Source organism: Sciurus carolinensis, chromosome 7, assembly GCF_902686445.1.
Source record: "Sciurus carolinensis chromosome 7, mSciCar1.2, whole genome shotgun sequence".
Lineage (NCBI taxonomy): Eukaryota > Metazoa > Chordata > Mammalia > Rodentia > Sciuridae > Sciurus > Sciurus carolinensis.
The window spans coordinates 46,682,434-46,707,079 of record NC_062219.1 but is presented as its reverse complement, the minus strand read 5'-3'; the positions used below and the strand labels follow the sequence as shown (position 1 = coordinate 46,707,079).

Here is a 24,646-nt window from a genome sequence, read left to right as displayed (position 1 = left end):
CCCAAATTTTGTACTTACTCAAAATCTAACGCTGAGTCGACGTGGATGTGGGGGAAAAGGCACACTCATACATTGCTGGTCGAGTTGCAAATTGGTGCAACCACTCCAGAAAGCAGTATGGAGATTCCTCAGAAAACTTGGAATGGACCCCCCTTTTGACCCAGTTATCCCACTCCTCGGTCTATACGCAAAGGACTTAAAATCCTCATACTACAGCCACATCAATGTTCATAGCTGCTTAATTCACAATAGCTAGATTGTGGAACCAACCAAGATGCCCTTCAATTGATGAATGAATAAAGAAACTGTGGTATATATATATACAATGGAATATTACTTAGCCATTAAGAAGAATAAAATTATGGCATTTGCTGGTAAATGGATGGAGTTGAAGAATATCATGCTAAGTGAAATAGGCCAAGCCCAAAAAGCCCAAGGCCAAATGTTTTGTCTGATAAGTGGATGACAATACATAATAAAGGGAGGTGGCAGGGGGAGAGGAAGAGAAGAATGAAGGAACTTTGGATGGTGTAGAGGAAAATGGGGCAGGAGGGGGTGAGGTAAGGAAAGATAGTAGAATGAGACAGACAGTATCACCCTATCTATATGTATGATTACATGAATGATGTAAATCTGCATTGCATACAACCATAGAAATGAAACGTTGTATCCCATTTGTGTACAATGAATCAAAATGCAGTCTGTAAAAATAAAAATATAAATTTAAAAAAAAAGAAAAAAGAAAAACTGAGAGGTATAGCTTCTATACATTTCACAAACTCTTAGTGCCTTTTAGGGGAGCCAGGCACATATGAACAACTGTTAGCAGAATAATGCAATGCACATTAAATAAACATTCCTATACTTTTAGTACATTAAAACAGTGGCATTTCCAGAATCAAGTGCGCTTAGAATGTACATTGCTCCCTCATTAAGATAAAAGGAACTATATCTGCTGATCACAAGGGTAAAAATCTGGTCCTAAACGTAAAGTCATGTGCCACATTTCCCACTATGTCTGGAAGAAGAGTCTTGTTAAGTCTCCATCAGAATGGTCTCAACTTTTGAAATTATTTAATTTCTTTATGTACAAAAATTTTTGATGCCACTGAGATGTAGAAGTCTATTTAAGAAGCTCTTCACTATCCCTTGATAAAAACAAGTCACTGAGTGGCATAGATACAGAATAATGGTCAAGTGCATTTTCTTACCCAGTACTTCCTCTTCATATGCACCTTCTGCACTACTGCAGCCGATTTCACACGACTCTCTCTATGGAAGACAGGTAGGACACAAGTCAGTGCAACCTTTGTGCTGGTTTTGCTAATGAACTTCAAATTTGAAATCTGATGACCTTATATACAAGTGTATCATTATATCAACTATTTCAACTGTAATAAAGTTCCCACTTGGTAGTGAAATTAGATCAGTGCTTCTCAGACTATTCTTGGACATGTTCCACAGCAAAATAAATAAATAAATAAAAATAAAAATAAAAATAAATTATTTAACAAAACAACCTAGCACACACGTACATACTGAAAAGATTTTTAACATTAACTTACTTCCCACCCATGTTAGCAGTTTTATTGAGATATATTCACATACCATAAAACTCACCCCTTTGGAGCATAGTTTCAGGGGTGTTTAGTGTATTTACGGAGTTGCACAATCACCACCACAATGTAATTTTAGAACATTTTCATCATCCCCAAAAGAAACCCCATACCTGTAAGTGTTCTTATGCATTCAATTCTATTCCATTTTATTCTGTTTTATTTGGTTTAATGTGACTCTTGATTAGCTAAATTGACTTCATGACTCTCTAAGGGACCCCATCCTACAGTTTGAAAAGTGCTGAGCCTGACAATGCAAATATATGTATGCTATGCTGCTCAACATTTTATGAACTAGAAACCTAAAATTCTAGCCTAAAATGATACTCATAGATTGCCTAGTTATTGTGTCATCCATGCCCACCTTGAAAAAGAAATCGATATATATATTAAAATTTTATAACAGCTGAAGATTTTAATGAATGGCTTAATAACAATGTTGAATTTTAATATCTACTACATAATGATGATTAACACCTTATCTCATTAGCCAAAAACAAAGTACATATCTGATAAATGAAACCCAAATATCCAGCAACTCTTAAGAGATGCATTAACATTAGCTTCAGAAAAAGAAAAAGAAAATCTTGGAGAAAGAGTACACATCATAAAAGTCCAATGCAATCATGATCAATCTTCCTGCTCACCTTCAATTTATACTTATACTAGGACAACAGGCTATTGTTTCTCATGATGATAGTGGAAATCCTGGTGCAATATATTTACCCTGAAATGAAGGGGTGTAACTTACAAATACTAACTTTTCAATGTTTGATCTATGTACTAAAAGGAAGTGGAGTCTGATAAGCCCAGGTTTGCTTAGTTAAGGATTAATTTAAATACCTTGGTTTGGGCTCAGGATTATTTAACTTAAAAATTTAGTGTACTTTTCACATCCTGTTTGTAAATTTCAGTAAAACACATTCAACACAGTCCATTAACTACAGAAAAGACACAAACCAAGTGGCAACAAAAAGTATTACATAACATGAGGTTTTCTTTTCTAATAAAGAAAAGCAAGGAAGAAAAAAGAGAGATATTGAAATACAGATTATTTAGAAATAAAGCTAATCCTGACAATCAGGGAAAATGGTGACCCTATTTTTCTAGGGGAAATAAAGAGTAAAATTCCCATCCACCTGAGAGCTTAAATGTTATCTCAAATGGAGGCAACTAGCCTCCCCTTCTCCCACCTCCCAGTACCTGGAGGCAATCTAGCATTAGACCTCAAATGAGGTCAAGTTGCCTAGTGAAAATCTAGAGAGTTGGATCTAAGCAATTGATAGCATCTAAACTGAAGTCCCCAGATGGAACATTAATACAGCACACTGCAGGTTACTGAGCTCCCCTTCCCCCTGTTTACTCTGCCTGGGGCTACATCAGTCTGCTGTCTCAGTTCCCATCCCCACTTCCACTTTTTCCATAGTAGTTTGAGTTTCCCTCTGACTCCACCCTTGGTTTCCCAGGCTGCCAGGAAGACACACATTCCACTCTCCAAAAGAATTGCAGCATTGTTTCCTAAAGATTGATCATTCTCCCATTCATTCATTCAAGAATGTTTAAGTCTCTTTTTTGTGCCCTGTTTTGGGCTTAAAAATATGTCAGTGAGCAAGATAGGTAAATTCCCTGTGTTCACGGAATTTATATTCTCAGGAGAAGAAGGACAATAACCAAAGACATGTTTCTTTAAAAAAAAAAAAAGACAAGTTTTTTAAAGTCCAGAAAATGGAAAGTGCTATGAAGAAAATAAAGCAAGTCAAGGCATGAGGCCCGGTTAGGCAGGAAGGAGGCTCCTGCAGGTAGGGTGATCAGGAAGGACTGTGGAGTGACCCCGAGCCAAGATTTGAGTGATGGGAAGGAGTGGCCCTTGCAGAGATCTGCATGGTAAGGACAAAAGCCTTAAGGCAGGAATGTGCCTTCTTTAGAAAAGGAAGAGGAAAAAGCCCATGACTGGCACAGAGAATAAGGCAATAAAGAGCCATTAAAAAGTTTTTAGAAATAATAAAATCAACTCTAGATCTTAGCCAAAGACTGAGATGCTGAGATAAAATCCAATCTGTGTTTCAGATTATCAGGGACAAGCTATCTCACTTGTCATTATCATTTTCTTTTTCTTTTTTTTTTTTCTTTTTTCTTTTTTTTTTTTTTGTCATTATCATTTTCCAAGTTATATTTCCCTAAACTTTCACTTCAAGGATGTTCCTCCAAGGAACATTGATTGCAAAAATTTCAAGCTTCTTAGGTGGAAACATTAGTGATGAAAGAATATAATTGTCCAATTCCATCCACTTATATGCAAATGCCATAATATTATTATTCTTTATGACTAAGTAATATTCCATTGTGTATATATACTACAGCTTCTTTATCCATTCATCTGTTGAAGGACAGTTAGGTTGGTTCCACAATCTAGCTATTGTGAATTGAGCTGCTATGAACATTGATGTGGCTGTGTCACTGTAGTATGAGGATTTTAAGTCCTTTGGGTATCAACTGAGGAGTGGGATAACTGAGTCAAAAGGGGGGTCCATTCCAAGTTTTCAGAGGATTCTCCACACTGCTTTCCAGAGTGATTGCACCAATTTGCAACTCCACCAGCAATGTAAAAATGTGCCTTTCCACATCCACACCAACATCTATTATTGTTTGTGTTCTTGATAATAGCCATTCTGATTGGAGTAAGATGAAATCTTAGAGTTGTTTTAATTTGCATTTCTCTAATTACTAGAGATGTTGAATACTTTTTCATCTATTTATTAATCACCTGTATGTCTCCTTCTTTAAAGTGTCTGTCCAGTTCCTTAGACCATTTATTGATTGGGTTCTTTGTATTTTTGGTGTAAATTTTTAAGTTCTTCATAAATTTTGGAGATCAGTGCTGTATCTGAAGTGCATGTGGAAGATTTTCTCCCACTCTGTAGCCTCTCTTTTCACATTAATTGTATCCTTTGCTGAGAAAAAGCTGTTTAGTTTGAATCCATCCCACTTATTAATTCTTGGAAATTTTCATGTTAAGTGAAATAAGCCAATCCCAAAAAAACAAAGGCCAAATGTTTTCCCTGATAAGTGGATGATGATATGTAATGGGGGTGGGGAGGAACTTTAGATTATGTAGAAGGAAATGAGAGGGAGGGGAGTATGAAAAATCATGGAATGAGACAGACATCAGTACCCTATGTACGTATATGATTACACAAATGGTCTGAATCTACATCGTGTATGACCATAGAAATGAAATGATGTACCCCATTTGTGTACAGTGAATCAAAATGCAGTCTATAGAAAGAAAATGGATGCCAACCAAGAATCTTATACCCAGCAAAACTTACCTTCAAATTTGACGATGAAATAAAATCATTCCATGATAAACAAAAGCTAAAAGAATTTACAAAAAGAAAGCCAGCATTACACAACATTCTCAGCAAAATATTTCATGAGGAAGAGATAAAAAACAAAGAAGCAAATCAGCAAAGGGAGGAATTATCCTAAAGGAACTGTCAAATAAAGGAGGAACCAAGGTGTGTCCAAAAATAAATAAATAAATAAATAAATAAAATTTTAAATATGAACCAAATGACCGGGAATACAAATCATATCTCAATAATAACCCTGAATGTTAACGGCCTGAATTCATCAATCAAAGACACAGACTGGCAGATTGGATTAAAAAGAAAGATCCAACAATATGTTGCCTGCAAGAGACTCACCTCATAGAAAGAGATACCCATAGACTAAACGTGAAAGGATGGGGAAAAACATACCATGCACATGGACTCAGCAAAAAAGCTGGAGTATCCATCCTCATTTCAGATAATGTGGACTTCAAGCCAAAGTTAGTCAGAAGGGATAAAGAAGGACATTTCATACTGCTTAAGGGAAGCATAAATCAGCAAGATATAACAATCATAAACATCTATGCCCCAAACAGTGGCTCATCCATGTATGTCAAACAAATCCTTCTCAATTTTAGAAACCAAATAGACCATAACACAATACTAGGTGATTTTAACACGCCTCTCTCACCACTGGACAGATCTTCCAAAAAAAATTGAACAAAGAAACCATAGATCTCAATAACACAATCAATAATTTAGACTTAACAGACATTTATAGAATATACCATCCAACCAAGAGCGAATACACTTTCTTCTCAGCAGCACATGGATCCTTCCCTAAAATAGACCATATATTATGCCACAAAGCTAATGTTAGCAAATACAAGAAGATAGAGACACTACCTTGTATTCTATCAGATGATAATGGATTGAAGTTAGAAATAAATGAAAGAGTAAAAAACAGAAACTACTCCAACACCTGGAGATTAAACAATATGCTATTATATGATGAATGGATAACAAAAGATATTAGGAAGGAAATTAAAAAAATTCTTAGAGGTAAATGAGAACAAAGAAACATCATATCAAAATCTCTGGGACACTATGAAAGCAGTACTTAGAGGAAAATTTATTTCATGGAGCGCATTTAATAAAAGAAGTAAAACTCAACAAATCAACGACCTAACACTACAGCTCAAAGCCCTAGAAAAAGAAGAACAGACCAACACCAAAAGTAGAAGAAGACAGGAAATAGTTAAACTCAGAGCTGAAATCAACGAAATTGAAACAAGAGAAACAGTACAAAAAATTGACAAAATAAATAGTTGGTTCTTCGAAAAAATAAACAAAATTGATAAACCTTTAGCCACACTAACAAAGAGAAGACGAGAGAAAACCCAAATCACTAAAATTCAGAATGAACAAGGAAATATCACAACAGACACGACTGAAATACAAAACATAATTAGAAGCTATTTTGAAAATCTATACTCCAACAAAATAGAAAATTTCGAAGACATCAACAGGTTTCTAGAGACATATGAATTGCCTAAACTAAACGAGGAGGACATATACAATTTAAATAGACTAATTTTAAGTAATGATATAGAAGAAGTCATCAAAAGCCTACCAACAAAGAAAAGTCCAAGACCAGATGGGTTCTCAGCCGAGTTCTACAAAACCTTTCAAGAAGAGCTCATTCCAATACTTTTCTAAGTATTCCATAAAATAGAAGAGGAGGGAACCCTCCCAAACTCATTCTATGAAGCCAATATCACCCTGATACCTAAACCAGACAGACACATCGAGGAAAGAAAATTTCAGACCAATATCCTTAATGAACATCGACACAAAAATTCTCAACAAAATTTTAGCAAATCGCATCCAAAAACATATTAAAAAGATAGTGCACCATGATCAAGTGGGTTTCATCCCAGGGATGCAAGGTTGGTTCAACATCAGGAAATCAATAAATGTCATTCACCATATCAATAGACTTAAAGTCAAGAATCACATGATTATTTCAATAGATGCAGAAAAAGCATTTGATAAAATACAGCATCCCTTCATGCTCAAAACACTAGAAAAAATAGGGATAGTGGGAACATTCCTTAACATTGTAAAGGCCATCTATGCTAAACCCATGGCTAATGTCATTCTAAATGGTGAAAAACTGAAAGCATTCCCTCTAAAAACTGGAACAAGGCAGGGATACCCTCTTTCACTTCTTTTCAATATCGTCCTTGAAACTCTAGCCAGAGCAATTAGACAGACCAAAGAAATTAAAGGGATACGAATAGGAAAAGAAGAACTCAAACTATCCCTATTTGCTGATGATATGATGGTATACTTAGAGGAACCAGGAAATTCCACCAGAAAACTTTTAGATCTCATAAGTGAATTCAGTAAAGTAGCGGGATATAAGATCAATGCACATAAATCTAAGGCATTTTTATACATAAGCGATGAATCTTCAGAAAGAGAAATTAGGAAAACTACCCCATTCACAATAGCATCGAAAAAAATAAAATACTTGGGAATCAATCTCACAAAAGAGGTGAAAGACCTCTACAATGAGAACTACAAAACACTAAAGAAAGAAATTAAAGAAAACCTTAGAAGATGGAAAGATCTCCCATGTTCTTGGATAGGAAGAATTAATATTGTCAAAATGGCCATACTACCAAAAGTGCTATACAGATTCAATGCAATTCCAATTAAAATCCCAATGATGTACTTTACAGAAATAGAGCAAGCAATTATGAAATTCATCTGGAAGAATAAAAAACCCAGAATAGCTAAAGCAATCCTTGGCAGAAAGAGTGAAGCAGGGGGAATCGCAATACCAGATCTTCAACTCTACTACAAAGCAATAGTAACAAAAACGGCATGGTATTAGTACCAAAATAGAAAGGTGGATCAATGGTACAGAATAGAGGACACGGACACAAACCCAAATAAATACAATTTTCTCATACTAGACAAAGGGGCCAAAAATATGCAATGGAGAAAAGATAGCCTCTTCAACAAATGGTGCTGGGAGAATTGGAAATCCATATGCAACAGAATGAAACTAAACCCATATCTCTCACCATGCACGAAACTAAACTCAAAATGGATTAAGGACCTCAGAATCAGACCAGAGACCTTGCATCTTATAGAAGAAAAAGTAGGTCCAGAGCTTCAACATGTCGGCTTAGGACCAGACTTCCTCAACAGAACTCCCATAGCACAAGAAATTAAAACAAGAATCAATAACTGGGATAGATTCAAACTAAAAAGCTTTCTCTCAGCAAAGGAAACTATCAGCAATGCAAAGAAAGAGCCTACAGAGTGGGAGAAAATCTTTGCCAATCATACTTCAGATAGAGCACTAATCTCCAGAATCTATAAAGAACTCAAAAAACTCTACACAAGAATGCAAATAATCCAAGCGACAAATGGGCTAAGGAAATGAATAGACATTTCACAGAAGAAGATCTACAAGCAATCAACAAACATATGGAAAAATGTTCAACATCTCTAGTAATAAGAGAAATGCAAATCAAAACCACCCTAAGATTCCATCTCACCCCAATTAGAATGGCGATTATCAAGAATACAAGCAACAACAGGTGTTGGCGAGGATGTGGGGAGAAAGGTACACTCATACATTGCTGGTGGGGCTGCAAATTAGTGCAGCCACTTTGGAAAGCAGTGTGGAGACTCCTTAGAAAACTTGGAATGGAACCACCATTTGACCCAGCTATCCCACTCCTTGGCCTATACCCAAAGGACTTAAAATCAGCATATTACAGAGATACAGCCACAGCAATGTTCATAGCTGCTCAGTTCACAATAGCCAGACTGTGGAGCCAACCTAGATGTCCTTCAATTGATGAATGGATAAAGAAACTGTGGTATATATATACAATGGAATATTACTCAGCTGTAAAGAATGATAAAATTATGGCATTTGCAGGCAAATGGATGAAACTGGAGAATATCATGCTAAGTGAAATAAGCCAATCTCAAAAAACCAAAGGACGAATGATATCGCTAATACGTGAATGATGACACATAATGGGGGGTGGGAGGGGTTAGTGTTAGGGTTAGAGTTAGTGTTAGGGAGGGAGGCAAGAATGGAGGAAGGAAGGATTGTATAGAGGGAAAAGAGGGGTGGGAGGGGTGGGGGGAAGGGAAAAAACAGAATGAATCAAACAACATTACCCTATGTAAATTTATGATTACACAAATAGTATGCCTTTATGCCATGTATAAACAGAGAAACAACATGTATCCCATTTGTTTACAATAAAAAATAAATAAATAAAAATAAATTAAAAAAAAACAAAATGCAGTCTATAAAAAATAAAAAAATACATAATTTTTTTAAAAAGAATATAATTGTCCAAAGTGTGAACCACCGAGTTCAAATATATCTGTATGTGTCTATCTATATTGCGTGTATTCCTTCCTCTTCAGTTCTCCTTTATTTAAATTGTAATATTTTAAAGTGTAAAATGGCAATGTATAAATATATTACATTAATCATAAAATCAAGAGAACCATTACTAATCTGTAAGTACAGACAACTGAGCAGTATAATGATTAATGAGAACTGATAACTCATGCTGCACAATCCTGGGCAGCTTCCTTGCCTGAGAGATGCTCTTTCTCCCTCATTTTCCTGAACCTGGCGCAACCCTCTTAGGGACTGTTCTTTGCAAATGTTTTTTCTTTAATCACATAAAAGGTCCTCAGGAAGCTTACTTTTTAAAATCTCAATCAGGAAAGATATTTAATTGTCTATTTACAGGGCAAATCCCCCGACCAGTGTTTCATCTCTTCTTAGCCAGCTGCCACCTCTACCCACTCTCAAGGACAATCTCTCAGGTGCAAAGTAACCACGGAGTACTGAGAAAACATTTTAATTTAATATTTTTTATTCTTGATTTTGTCCTCTATTAAAAGGGAATTTTCTGCTTTGCTAGGGATGATAATTTCTATTCCTTCCTAGGCAGGATATGATAGTCCTCCTCTCTGGTTTCCAGGACATTTAAATAGAACACAACAAGGTTTTAAAGTGAGAAATAATACTGCTTCTTCCTATACCTATTGTCAAGTAACCTAATTCTGAGGTGATAGAATCCAGGGCAGATAAGTTTAGCTGAAGAAGACTGAGTGGAAAGAGATCAAAATCCTGAGGTGTCACTAAATAGGAGAAAATCAAGTGCAGGAGATAAGAGCCCAGAGGACCATAGAGATTGGCAGGGAAGACCAAGCCAGTATGAAGTCACTTATTATCACAGCAGAGAGAAAAACTGTGTTTTAAAATGTTGGCAAAGGATTATGTTGAACAATAAAGAAAACTGCAATTGCAAGGTTCTCTTTTAATGTGGTAGATTTCATGGTAGCGCACTATATGTTCAAGCGAAGAAAATGCCATTGGCAGAGATATCCCCAGATGTGCCCCTTCCATTCTCCCTTCTCCTGTCAGTCCCAACAACCTCCCCATCTGCCCAGGCTCCAGGAATTACAAAGTTTCAAACCAGACAACAGTAATGTACAGTCAGCCCTCTGTATTTGGTAAGTTTCACATCTACAGAAAAATTTTCTTAAAAACTTTATCCTAACTAAACATGTATAGATATTTTCCTTGTCTTTATTCCCTAAGCAATCTATTGTAACAATTATTTACAATAGCATTCACATTGTATTAGGTTAGAAGTAATCTAAAGATGATTTAAAGTGTACAAGAGGGTGAGCATAGGTTACAGCAAATACTACATCATTCTGTACAAGGAACTTAAACACCTAAGAATGATGGTATCTACAAGGGTTCCCAGAACCAATTACCTTCAGATACTGAGATATGTATATATATAAAATATATGTCATATATTTATGTCATATATGTAATATGTGTCATATATGTTATATCATGTAAATAACATATGTCATATATTTTATGTATATGTTATATCATATACATAAAGCATCATATGTTATGTATGTTATATACATATATAATATATACATATAATAGACACATATATTATATATACTAATATATAGTATAGTGTATATAGTATATACTCCATATATTTATATTGTGAATATACATATATGCATACATATTCACACATATATACATTAATATATATATACATATATACATAAAACACATTCTATTTTTGTTCCCCAAAATAGAATTATACCTTCATTTTTATACACAGAGTAATAGCACTTCCAAGAAGAAAGTCTCTGTACACTGAGACTGCCTTACATTTCTTCACTCTTAATAGCTTTTTAAAGACTAGAGATAAAAACATGGGGTGAGGTTTGATGACATCTGTTTTTATAAGTTATTGTCAACTCACCTCACAAATGGTGGCATAGGTATCATTCTGCATAGAAAAAAAAAGGAAAGGAAGAGTACTTAAAATTTTTAAAGTTGTAAATAATTTTAATGAGACTCAGCTGCACATTTCTTCTTCCAAATTAATTTTTTGTCCCAACATTAATAACTAACAAAAAACAAAAAGGAGTCCAGAGGTGGACCTTCTGTTCAGGCAGGCTACTGTAAGCATCACTCTAAAAATTATGTTGCTTGCATCATTAGGAAAAAAATGAAAGTGTGATGTCTACAAGAAAATCACAGTCAACTAAGAGAGAAACTGCACACAGGTTAGGGAATGAAAGAGTGTCCACAGAGGCCCAGGGGAGTCAAACTGAAATGAAAATCACCGCCCATAACTCTAGATAGCAAAAGTCAGCGGGTTCCTATGCTCGGACTGAATGCTCCATCAATAACTGCTTCTTGGGTTGTTGCCTGGAAACAAATGGCACTTCCCATTCATTCCCTTGGGGAGTGTTGATGATGGAACAGCTAGCTACACTGTACCCCACTCTGTAGTCAGTGCAGAGAATACAGACCGAAGTAGACAAAACTGTCCTGCCCTGATGGAGCTTACAGACTGGAGAAATGATATTAAACATACAGCTTGACAAATAATTATCTAAGTTACAATTTTTAAGAAGTGCATGATAGTTACCAAGTCCAGAGGACAAATGCTCTTCTTTTTAATAACTTCCACTATATGAGGAACATGGACTACAAATATAGCTACAAATATGGGAATGAGCAAAATAATTCCCGTAACAGAGGTCTGCGAGGATACACTAGATAAGAAAAACTATGAGGACTATATATATATGAAGAGTTTAGTGTCCTTATTTAAATTTTGCTGCCATAATCTACTCTTTAATATAAAACAATATTAGGATTACCCAACACTATTATGATTCATACTGTTTTAACCTCTGACCTGAACAACCTAAACAAAGGAATCCAGTTTTAAATGACAATGTTCTTATCCATGAAATATAAATACTTATAATGTGTCAGGCACCATCCTTAGGAGAGAAATTATATTATTATTCTAATCTGCCTGTGAGAGAAGAATGAAGGAGTTAAGTACCTTAATAAAGTTACACACTAAATGGCAAATCCAAGCTAAATGAAAAATAAAAAATAAAGCATCTGAGATCAATTTCTTACATAGAGTGTTTGTGACGTCTGGATTAGATTGCTTTGCCATGTTCCCTACAAAGAAATTTTGAACATGACCTAGTGCTCTCCTATACAAAATGTGGTTTGGGGACACCAATGTCTCATCACCTAGGAACTTCTTACAAGTGCAGAGTCTCAGGTCCCACCCATGACCTACTGAATCAGTATTTGCTTTTTAATAAGATTCCAGATACTTGTACATTAAACTTTGAGAAGCACAGAGATAGAAAATTTAAGAAATACCTTAACATTCTACTAAAAGTTCTTTACAACGGAGCAATTGGGTATCCCTGGTTTGCATCAACCTTCCTTGGCCTCTCAATACATTTATAATGTTGCTCTCAACTTTTTTCCAATTATTACATATTACTCAGGCTGTCGTGCCTTTCCTTTAGGGTCAAAAAAACTATCTGGAAATGGGAATGCGAATAGGAATCCTCCTAGATCACTGTTCTCTAAAGGGAAACATCAACATCAAAATAAAAAGATAACTAATACTTACACACTTTAAAGCACAGTTTTCCTGATCTACAGATTTCCAAAAATGACATCCTTGGATGCACTGCAAGAGACAATAACAAATGATAACTACTGAAGAAAGGTGACTCTTTCTTTTCACCTAGAAATGCATAGTAACAAAAAGTATCTCCTGTGTTTTGGAAACGAAGCTACTAAAGAAGTTGAGGCCTCCGCAGGATCAGGACCTTTTGGATTCTAATCAGAGCTGTCATATCTGAAGACCGACAAGGGCTTGGTGTGGTTCCCTGCAGGGCAGTAGGGTTGCTGAGGGGAGTTAAGCCCTGGGCAGGCCCTGACCCAGGGAGCACCCAACCTTCCAGAACACACTATCCACAGGCAACAGGTGTCCAGGGCAGCGTGGCATCAAGTATATCCTGGGTCCACAGGCCATTCTCACTTAACAAGCGAAACACAACATTGGGGACACAACCAAAGGTGACCTGCCAAAACCTAGTACGTAAACCATTTGGGAAGTCAGCTGCCTACTAGCTGGCTTTTCTTCCACAGTTGCCCTAGAAACGTCCTCCCAGAGCTGTCCTGACCTCCTATTGGACTGACTTGACACAATGCTTATCTTATTTGCTCTTTCTGTGCCTGTGACTATATTGGTTATGCCTTCCACAGGTCATGTGTGGATAACCCCCAAATTGATAATCACTGCTCTCTAGCTCCAGACCCACATACCCACTTGTTCATGAGATATTTTCACTTGAGTCCCTACAAACACCTCAAATGAGCATGTGAAACATTAATTTCCTCGTTTTCCACCTTCACCTGTTCTCTTTCTCCTGTGTTTCCTGTAGCATGCCCCCACCTTCTGAGTTGCTTGAGCCAGGAATCAGGGCTCCTTCTCCTTCTCTCATGCACTATCCCCTCCTCCCTATGGACAAGCCTTCACCGAGCCCTACCAACTCATCTGGTCATTAACTGCAATCCATCTGGGTTCCTCACGCACTGCCCTGATTTTCTGCTATGCCCTTCACCACTTGCCAACAGCCTCATGAACTTGTTTCCATATTTAGAGTGATCTTTTTAAAACCAAACCTGGTCACACCCTTTGTTTACCTTAAATTCTGTCTGCCTCTCCGTTATTTGAGAATCGAGGCCAAGTTACCAATCGTGATACAAAGAGCCCTTCACGACCTGGACCCACCTAACTTGCCAGTTTCACCTCCACCTCCCTCTCCTCCACACACACTGCATTTTTCAAACAAGCTGAAAAACTTTTGCTTTCCTAAACAAGTTAGGCTATTTTGCACCTTTGTTCCTTTACACAAAAAGCCGACTTTTACTGATATGCCTTCCCCTCATCCTCTAAAAAACTCTCCTTCTTTCTAATTTCAGTTTAAAGTAAAGGCTTTGCAGGGAAGTATGGGGCTTTTGTTTTTTTTCTCTCTCTCCTATGTAGTCTTTTAACACCCAACCACTCACACCCATAAAATACACCACTATTCTGGTGCTCAGATGCTTTCTGGCCTTGATTTTATGTATGTGTCTCAAAAGGTTGAGGATTCTTTTAAACAGAGACTATTTATTTCATTTGTAAATCTCTGATACCTAACTCAGTGCCTGGTTCAGACCAATACTCTAAAGTCGCTAAACATTTGTTTAATAAATACTTGTAAAGAAAAGTAACAAGACCATAAAATGTATTTTTATTTTTTATCTTTCCACATTTTTATCAGTGTGTTATAGTTGTACATAATGATGGATTTGTTGTTACTTATTCATACATGCACACAATACAACAATATATTTTGGCCAATATCACTCCCTAGCCCTCCCCCAATCCCTCCACATCTCCCACCCCCTGGTCCCTTTCCTCTACTGATCTCCCTTTGATTTTCATGACATCCATGCCCCCCACCCACACCCTTTTTCTATAAACTATAATTTTGAAAGAAACATTGGAGACTGTCTAGACCAACCCTCTCAGACAACACGTAGTAAAACTAAGTCGTGAAAATAGTAAATAATCTATCCAAAGCCACGTAGCTATGTAGAGTCAAAATCACAGTATTGGGTTAGTCCAATGCTTTTTCCACCTTAACATACTTCATTTTTAAGCAAATTCCATAATTCAGACTTTTCACTATTTCCCTTTGACCATTTTTTAGCAGGGACTGGTAAATGAGATTTTATTTAGTAATTATCCTTATTGTCACAAAACCTGATCATCGTTCCTGTTATATTAACACAAACACTGTGAAGTTCTTGACAACGGAAGCAGTTACTCACCGGCTCACTCAGGTTGTACGGTGTGCCAATGTCAAGCTGCCTTCCCTGAAATGAAGGAGGAGGTGGTAAGTACAGGTATCAACTGGGCTCAGCGTAACTAACTGCACCTTTTTTTTTTCCTGGAATTGTATTGCCTCCTCATTGTTTTCTAACTGCAAATAGAGGAACCTAAGGTTTCCAAGTCATTAAATCCATCATGAAACCAAACAAAATGCTGGTACAAATCATAGATGGAATGCCTGAGAGTTCTGCAGGAACTACCAAGGTGGGAGTAAGAGTATGACTTTAAGGAGTGAGGAAGGACGTTGAAAAGAGTCTGATTCAGAATTAAACAATTAAGGTGAATTAGTGAATTGATCAAGTCAAAGGACTTGTATTACAGATGAATTGTTCTTAGAATTTTCTTTTTTGCAATTACTCATTAAAGGGCTGAAAAAATACAAATTCAGAATGTCATATAAATTATCTGTTAATTTCTCACAGATTTTCAAATTTTAATAAGCTTTTTATCCTGGGGAAAAAAATAAAAGAAATGGAAACTAAGGGGAAGAGTCTACAAATTGCTCATCCTTTCCTGGTCCTTATTTGAATAGGGTCCTTCATCAATAGAAGATTTGCAAAGTATGGTGGTACTGGGCCCACAATAATGAGATAATACCTGAATAGTGTCACACAGAAATGGACTAATTTTCAGTCATATAATCGATCACATGCTCCACTGATTCACTTAGAATCAAAGGCAGAGGCAACCTAAGTAAATATTTCTAGTAATTCTAGTTAGTGCTGATCAGAGCCACCCCTTAAAGCTTTGCTGATATGAACCACTGAATTGGAGAAGTGACTAATCCAGCAAGGGGCATGGCATCTGTCCTTGACTGGGCCAGTACTACAAGCAAGATATATCACAGGAGATGGCAAAAATTCCCAAGGAGGTTCTGGAGGTGGCTTAAGTATCTGATGAGGCCTCTGAACAGCCTGTTTTTCAAAGGAGGGACAGAAGACATTCCATCACTACGTTCACTGAATACTCTCCTCCCTTACATCCATTTTGCCCTTCACTCTATCCCCAATGCCTAGAACTGTGCATGAGGGATAACAGGTGTTCAAGAAATAAATGTAGAAGGAATAAGTTCATGAATTCATGTGGTCTCCCACTCCAGAACGCTCCAGAAATCCCTTGGAAGCATTATTCCATGGCCTGGCATTGTGTGGGTTAAAATCAAAAGTAAACAGACACAGGAATCAAAAAAATAAAGGTTGCCCTTTTCCACTCCCATTTGATATGTGAATAGAATTTCTCTAAACTCCATTCCCTAACCACTTATATTTTTAGGGAAAAAAGTTTTCTTATATGTTCTTGCTTTTAGCTAAGAACTGAATAATAACATATTGTTTTTAGAAAGGACTAAAAGATTAATCTACTAACCAAGTATCTAATAATACCTTGTTTCTACAAATTTGTTCAAAGCAAAGTTTTGATTCCCCTTTATATGACTGAATCTCAATCATATAAACTCAAGTGAAAGACAATGAGTTTCTAATTAAATTCTTTCCAATCCCTTTCAAAATACACATTAGTTCATAAAAGCAAAATGTGGAAGCTGGGTAATCTTTGTGTTGTATTTTAAACAATAAAATGACAGAGTATTTCTTGGCAACCATAAAGTCACAGTGTAACAATCATGAGTTTTTCTGGTACTTATGGAGAACAAATTTAATGGGTTGAATGGAGTGCCTGTCGAGCTGTACTGGGAAAAGTAGCTTCATAAGTCAGGTGTATGAGTTTCTGAAAAAACATTTTATCAACATCTTCCCTAATTTCCACACATTCTCCATCCTTCTCCTCATAATCATCATGGCAAACTTTTATTGAATTATTCCAATGTTCCAGACACTGTTATAGGAGTTTTTTTACACTAAATCTCACTCGGGCATCTCAACAACCCTATAAGGTGAGCGCTAGTATTAGTCCCATTTCACAACTGTGGCACAAGGAGATTTAGTAATTTGCCAGAGTAAGGATTTGAAAGGGGCAGGGAGATTGCCTCCAAAGCCTGTGCTTCTCATAAATGTACAAGCCTTCCCACACTCAGCACCAAATTCGTATTTCTCACTTGGACCTTGGGATCTCCCAAGCAATTTACCTTAGTCCCAATTGCTCCAATTATCCGCCTCCAAGAGAAGAATCCAGGCCCCCCTCTCTGACGCTCTTAACCTAACATCCACTTCTTGGCACAAGCTTTTCTGTCTTGCCCACCTCAGTTGGAAATAATCTCATTCTTTGCTTCCTACCCTAATTATGGGAAGAGAGCAGAATGATCTGCATTTTAATCCCACGTATGATACTTGCTCTTGATATGAAATTTTAAACTTAGTGTTCTCATCTGACACATGAATAGCATAACATATAATTCATAAGGTTCTGTGAAGATTTGATTTGAACAATGTGTTAATTATTATAGTACACAACAGACCTTAGAAATCTATTATCAAAATTATGTGCAAACTTGCTATAAAGAGTCCTTCGCATACATATCTTTGGTTAGTTACAAATTTCTTTGGAATTTCAGAAACAAATAAACAAAGGTATTGTCATCATCATCCAATGTTGAAAAATACAATATACCTTATTTGTAGTGGTTTTAAGCTGTCTATTGATGGAAACCTTGACACCTCAACATACTGTAACTTCCAACAGGGAAGAGATCACAGTCTTTTTGTATTCCCAAATGGGTCTACCACAGAGCTGAATGTACATCGATAGCCAGGAAATTTTATTGGATTGAACTGATCCTTCTAACTGAACACTTCTCAACATTAGTTCCTCTAATGTTGGGCTTTATCACTCCAGAAAAGAATTGTATTGCCAAAGATTAGACGATTGTGATTAACAAAGTCTTTAATTTGCTACTGTGCCCTACAGATCTACAAAAAAGGGTGGAGCAAAATGCACTTCCTTGAATTATGTAACCATCAATCTTTTTTTTTATTATTTTCTTTTTCGTCAAGGATCTCCCATACTGGTGTTCTAAAGAATATTACTTATTATTTCTGCCACAGGCGGCATCTAGAATTCAAACACACTGTCAGTTAATACACTCACCTAATACAGACAGATCCCTCAAATAACGTGAAACAGCCATCTTAGAGCACAGAACTCAGACTTAGTGCATTTTTGCCCAGCAATTCTAACATAACTTTAGTTCAAGATTGTGTGTTTCTTTTTTAAATTAAAAAATGCCTCAATATCAAGAATCACTCAGTGAAATCAAAGATGACCTCACAGCAAATGTCTGATTAAGAGGATGGCCCAGGACATAAGAGGCTGCACAGCCTCTATCCTGATCCAGGGCTCCCCTCAGTGGTTCACTCAGCTCACATTCGCCCCTCCAAGCCCTGAGTGGGCGGCCCTGATCAGAACCTTCTTACCACAGTCTGGTCAGATTGGCAGGCTGTGTCTCTCCTGCAGTCCCCACCTCATCAGCTAGCCTTTCCCGTAGGTGGGAAGCGGAAGGCAGCTCAACGAAGGAACGAGCCGTCCACTCCCGCTGCCAAAACCCGAACCAAGCAGCCCACACAGAAAGACAAGAATAAATACAACCAAACCGAACCAAACATGGAGCCCGCAGGGCTGAACAATCACCATCAGTTTCAACAGTTAGGAAATTAACAAATTAGAGTGGTACTCAGGGTTCAGGGGGAAACTCATAATACAATATGAAATGAAAAGACCTTGCGCACAATTGTGTGTAAAATTGTATGTGAATATATATTTGAAGATATATTGGGGATAAAATACTAAAAGAAAATACAATTAGAGGTTAAAAGTAGTGTCGATATGGTTCCTCCCCCTTCTCCATTTCTTTACCTAAAAAATATTTTACAACACATACCTAAACTTACTATAATCAGAAAATCTTTTTAGAGAAGATAGTTAGTAATCCCATGCTTCGATTTTTCCTTGTTTTGCTTTCTTTTGTCTACTTGTTTTTTTGTTTGTTTGTTTTTGTTTTTTGTTGTTGTTGTTGTTGTTGTCGTTTTGAGGTACTAAGGATCAAAGTCAGGACCTTGGTGTGCTAGGGAAACGCGCTACCACTGAACTGCATCCTCAGTCCAGCCATGCTTCCATTTTAAGCTTGGATTACAACTATAAAAAAACTGAAGTCAATAATTCTACATTAAAGGCAATGAGGGCTTCAGCAAAGGTTTATATAAAACATTGAGTTATTTTTAAAATGCTATTATCTACAGTAAGCTTAAATAGTGTTTTAAACTATAGTTTAAACCAAACTAAAAGTGTGTAACACAAGTTTCTTTTTTAAGGTGCCACAGAATTCTATCTCCAATGTTAGCATAATAGCAATGACTATTTGCTAACTTCATTATTTTTAAATATATGGCTATAGATAGTGTCATATGTAAGCTCTCTTGCTATTTCCTTGGTCTTTAGATAGGAAGAGTACATCTTTCCTTAGCCAGAAAATACTTGATTTTTAAAGTTGATTGCATGATTAAGGCACAACTAAATTACAACTGAAAAAATATGATACGACATATACAGAAGGCAGAGAAGGCATGACAATGAGAAATAAGAAAGAGAACATAAATTTCCATATGAAAAAGTCATTAATTAAAAATTACTAATGCATAGTCAGAAATAAGGGAATTTACAAATGATTCTTTCTTTTGAAGTGAAATGTTTTACATGGCATCTGCATCTGCTTCCATGGTCATCCATCTTTCTGTGTGATTCATCCATAATACAAATATTACTGTTATTGTGGAACTAGAAGATTTACACTGTGGCCAAACCCATTCACATTTTAAGACAAATATGAATCATATTGTTATAAATTAAATGAAATATTTTTAAAGTGTGCAAAATTAATTCCACTTAAGCGTCCTTTTCCCAATCCCCACACCATCATTTCCCCCCAGCAAAATCTGGTCATAGACCAGATGACAAAGAAATAAAATAACCTGTCTTATCTTTTGCAATCATGAATATTCCTGATTTAGTTCACACAAAAAATAACCTGCCTTCCCTTGCTACCACTTCTCATGAAGAAAAGTTCTCATAAAAATAAAGCCCTTGAGAAAAGTTCTCATAAAAATAAACCCGTGCTATCAATTGTAACAAGTGGAATTCATGTTCTAATTCCCACAAAGACAAATCTGCAATTGCTGAAACTTACCAGGCTGGTTACACACGACTTCAGGCAGCTGTTTAAAACCATGCACTGTGCCACAGAAATCCATATGCAGCCAAGAGTCACAAAATTGGCAAATTTCAGAATAAGCCAGTGAATGTTCTTCATCACTTCACCAGTGGAGGATTTTTAGACAGCTGGTCTTCTGATTTTCTCCATTTTGCTATGTGAATTCTTTAGGCTTCATCACTTCAATTGAAAGAGTGACTAGTGGATTTTTGTTGTTGTTTTACAATGTTAGAGTATCTTTGCCTTTTGAAATAAGAGTCGGACCTTATAGTTTAGACCTTTGAATCCTAGATAACTTGTAACAATCACATAGTAGCTATTTCATGACTTAGCTTCCTTTTACTCCCATAAAGAAAGTCACTCACTGACTAAAGCTTAGACCTTAGAAGAGCGCTTCATGTGGAAAGTAAACAAAGCCGAAAACGCAAATTGCGTGTCGGCAAGTTTGTGACACTTGCACAGCCTGAAAGTAGAAGGCTCCCATGGATCATCCACCACTTTACTTCTTTGAGGTTGGTTCAGCTATGCAGGAAATTGGTTTTCGACCACCTAGGCTTTAGCAAACAGTAACACTATTATAATAATTGTCAAAAAAAATTAGAAGCATGTAAGTCAAGTATTGCAAGAGAAAGGGAAAACAGAACACTTTGAAACCAAATACTTATTTTAAAATTAAAGAGCAAACAAAGTTGAAATTAATAGATAAATTCTCTGAGGGTGAGTTACAGACAAGGAAGTTTGTTAGAACACTCTCAGAACTTTACTACATATTAACTAAAACACTCTTATCAGGTCTATTGAGACAGAAACCAGACACCAGAGAGAACTCAGATATGAACAAGTGTAACTACCCTGAAGAGGAAGTATTACACAGAATTTCAATGAGCCTAGCATCAAGATAAAGTTAAGTCAAATTCTAAAACAAAGAATTTGAAATCTACAAGATACAGAAGTGATCCTAGATGGCTATTTTTTAGATTCTGGAGGGCTAACTGTTTAAGGCCAGATATTTTTGTGATGATTTTTTTTAACGACAATCTGAAGTGTCAAATTTCCTCTTTTTCTTAAACAAATTATAGCAAATATAATTTACCTTATCTTATGGGCATGAGGTTCTCATTGTAACATGTGCATGAGGTCTTGTTTTGAGTTAAACATCTTCAGTAAATGCTGACAGATTGTATGCAACATAAACATGAATGGAAACTGACCCAAACTTACCCCTTAAAACTTCTTTCTCGAAAAAATTTTCTACTGTTCATCCACTCTTCGCTCATTTTTTTGCATTTTCAGGAATGTAAAGAATACATAGCTACTCAATATCTTGGTTGGAGGGAATCTGACCATCTTTCTACAAAGTATGATTTTAAATCAGAGAAAAATTATCTTGATTAATGGATTTTTCTCATTCCAATAAAATTTATCTTCTTCTTTACTATGGTTGTTGATGTAATTTTTGTTTATTTGTTATTTGTTAGTTAGTCTTTATTTGGTGCCAGAGATTGAACCCAGGGGCACTTAATCACTGAGCCACATACCCCAATCCTCATTTTATTTATTTATTTATTTATTTATTTATGTGTTTATTGAGACAGGGTCTTACTAAGTTGCTTAGGGCCTCACTAATTGCTGAGGCTGGCTTTGAACTTGCAATTCTCTTGTCTCAGCCTCCTGAGTCACTAGAATTATAGATATATGCCACTGTGCCTGGCTTGTTGGAGCTTCTTGCCCTTTTAGCATAAACAATATTTGTAACTTTTACTTCATTGACAAAATGGAGCACCAAATATCATCCACTGAAAACTTAAGTGCATTCTTTTATCTCATTTTTTTGTTCTAACTTTATTGGTGAGATGTGAAAAAGAAGTATCCTTCCAATTTCAAGACTTTACATGTATTCTGGTTTTTGGAATTTAACCAGCACTTTGTGAGGTGAAATGTGTTGAAGAACATTAGTTGCAGAATTACTTATATCAGCAAAAGACTGGAAAGTAAAAGTACAATCATGTAATATGGGATCAATATATTTACATAATCTTCATATGATTTCTCCACATGAGTCTGTTTGAATTTCCTCACAGCATGATGGTCTCTGGGCAATCAGACTGCTTACCGAGTGGTTTAGAGTTTGCTAAAAGTATTCCAGTTCTCAAAGCATGAACTATCTTCTCTTTATAAAGCATGCAGTCACATCTGCTGCATTCTGTTGGTTTCCAGAAAATTAGAAACCTGCCCAGATTCAAGGAGAAGGGAAGTAGACTCCCATCTCTTGCTATGGGAGAGACCAGGTTTTGGAAGGACAGGTAGGATGGCAGAGGTTATTGTACCACTTTTAGAAAATACAATCTGCCACCATAAAGGCAATCATCATTTGCATGATTCTGATAAGCAGTAATGTCAATTACGATAGTTTGGTTTTAACACCAGCTTCCCAACATCACATTTCAAACTTTATTATGAATAATTGCACAAACTACAAACTTCTCAGCTACCCCTTAAGATCACAAATCAGACATAAAGCACAGATGAGCATCATGATCAGAGACCTTCATGTCACTCTTTCAGTCTATCAGTGAAAGGTCATTGCACGTCTGATATTCTCTTCATGCACAGGCAGCAAAGCTTGTAGTTGTGTTGCCTCGTTGCCTCCCAGTGGTAAATCCTTACAACATTTTGCAAAATGAAATTTAGAAAAATGAGTAATTGAAAAAATGAATTGTCCAACAAAGATTAAAATACAACAAAGTGAAAAAAAAAAAAAACAGAAATGGAATTAAATCAAATGTAAACAGAATTAGGGAATTAGCAATCACTGACACCTGAGATAATCAACTTATGAAGGGAAAAAGTTTATTTTGGCCTATAGTCTTGGAGGTTCCAGTCCATGATCAGGAGGATCCACTGCTTTTAGACTCCGGATGGTGTGGCAGACACCATGGCAGGAGCATGTGGTGGAGCAAAGTTGCTCACCTCATGGACGGGAGTAAATGAAAAAGATGAAGGGCCTGGGGTCCCATTTTTCCTTTTGAGGGTACCCTCCGAATGACTTCCACCTAGGTCCCACCATTTAAAGACTCCTCTACCTCTAATAGCATTGCTCTGGGGAACAAATCTTGAACTCATGGACTTTGGGGGAAATTCAAGATGCAAATGATAGAACCATAAGAATATTGATATTGCTGCATTTGAAACTCTATACCTGTGGCCCAAGGAAATAAGTAAGGGAAGAGTTATGAACACAAATGAAGAAAGTCATTATGATGAAAAGGATATCTCAGAAGAAGTCATGCTGGCAAAACAAAAAAATTCACGTTGATAAATCTCTTGGAGATATTTCACAATATTGAAAATGCAAAAGCTTAAATATCTAATACTGATCCTAACTTAGGAAGAAGTTTGTCAATTTACCAAAGAATAGAAAAGAGATCTCTTTGAATTAAGTTGTAGGATGATAATAGGAGGGTAGGAAACACTTGTAATTTTTCCCAGTCATTATTGAGATCACTTTGCTAGTTTTCAGCTTACATAGTTATTTTTATGGTCCTGCACTTCCAAGCAAAATGAGGATCGCTTGTATATAAACCACATGAGAGGGAGGGTCATAGTTCACAGGCAACCACAGTTGTTTCTCAATGAGGAAAGAGAAAAAAGTATTTTTTCCTGATGAACCATTTGTAATGTCTGAATTTTGCACTATGAACACATACTACAGATTCACAAATTTTTTGAAAACAGTAATCTTAAAAAAGTCTATACTAGCATTTGAAAGGAGAAAATTCATAATCCTGCCAATTCATCTCATGTTAGAATAGGATAACCTAAATACCCAAAAAGTTCAGTCAAGAAAATTCCTCCAAAATATCTTTGAACAAAATCTTAGCTACAAACATTAAAATTTTATCCCCAAATACAAGACCAAAACTGCTGTTTAATCCCCTACAATAAAGCAAGTTTCCCATAGGAAAATCTTTGCAATAAAGAAATCATATTCTGAAACAATGACCTTGTTCATAGATTGACTCAGGTAGCATTATGACAGGAAGTTATTAAGAAATGTTCTCCAAGTTCTGATCCTGCTTCATTGGAATGAGCTCAACATTAGGTTACCAACAGAAATGATTTGATATCATCAGATACATTTATCAGTTCTGAAATTATATTTAT

At 36.3% G+C, this 24,646-nt stretch overlaps 1 protein-coding gene across 5 annotated transcripts in view; it reads right to left on the bottom strand.

The window, feature by feature from the left end:
• Positions 1 to 21,113, bottom strand: part of Ros1 (ROS proto-oncogene 1, receptor tyrosine kinase) — a 133,673-nt gene extending 112,560 nt beyond the window's left edge. For 2 of the 5 annotated variants that reach the window (XM_047558199.1, XM_047558200.1), the window contains exons 1-5: positions 20,459 to 21,110; positions 15,264 to 15,308; positions 13,009 to 13,068; positions 11,314 to 11,340; positions 1,212 to 1,272 (exon numbers count right to left, since the gene is read on the bottom strand). In XM_047558199.1, coding sequence (XP_047414155.1) covers positions 1,212 to 1,272; positions 11,314 to 11,340; positions 13,009 to 13,068; positions 15,264 to 15,308; positions 20,459 to 20,581 — 316 coding nt within the window. In that variant the 5' untranslated portion in view covers positions 20,582 to 21,110. Of the gene's footprint in view, positions 1 to 1,211; positions 1,273 to 11,313; positions 11,341 to 13,008; positions 13,069 to 15,263; positions 15,309 to 20,458 lie in introns of all 5 variants that reach the window. The other 3 variants (XM_047558202.1, XM_047558203.1, XM_047558201.1) reach the window with 3 other exon arrangements.
• Between the last annotated feature and the right edge of the window lie 3,533 nt (positions 21,114 to 24,646).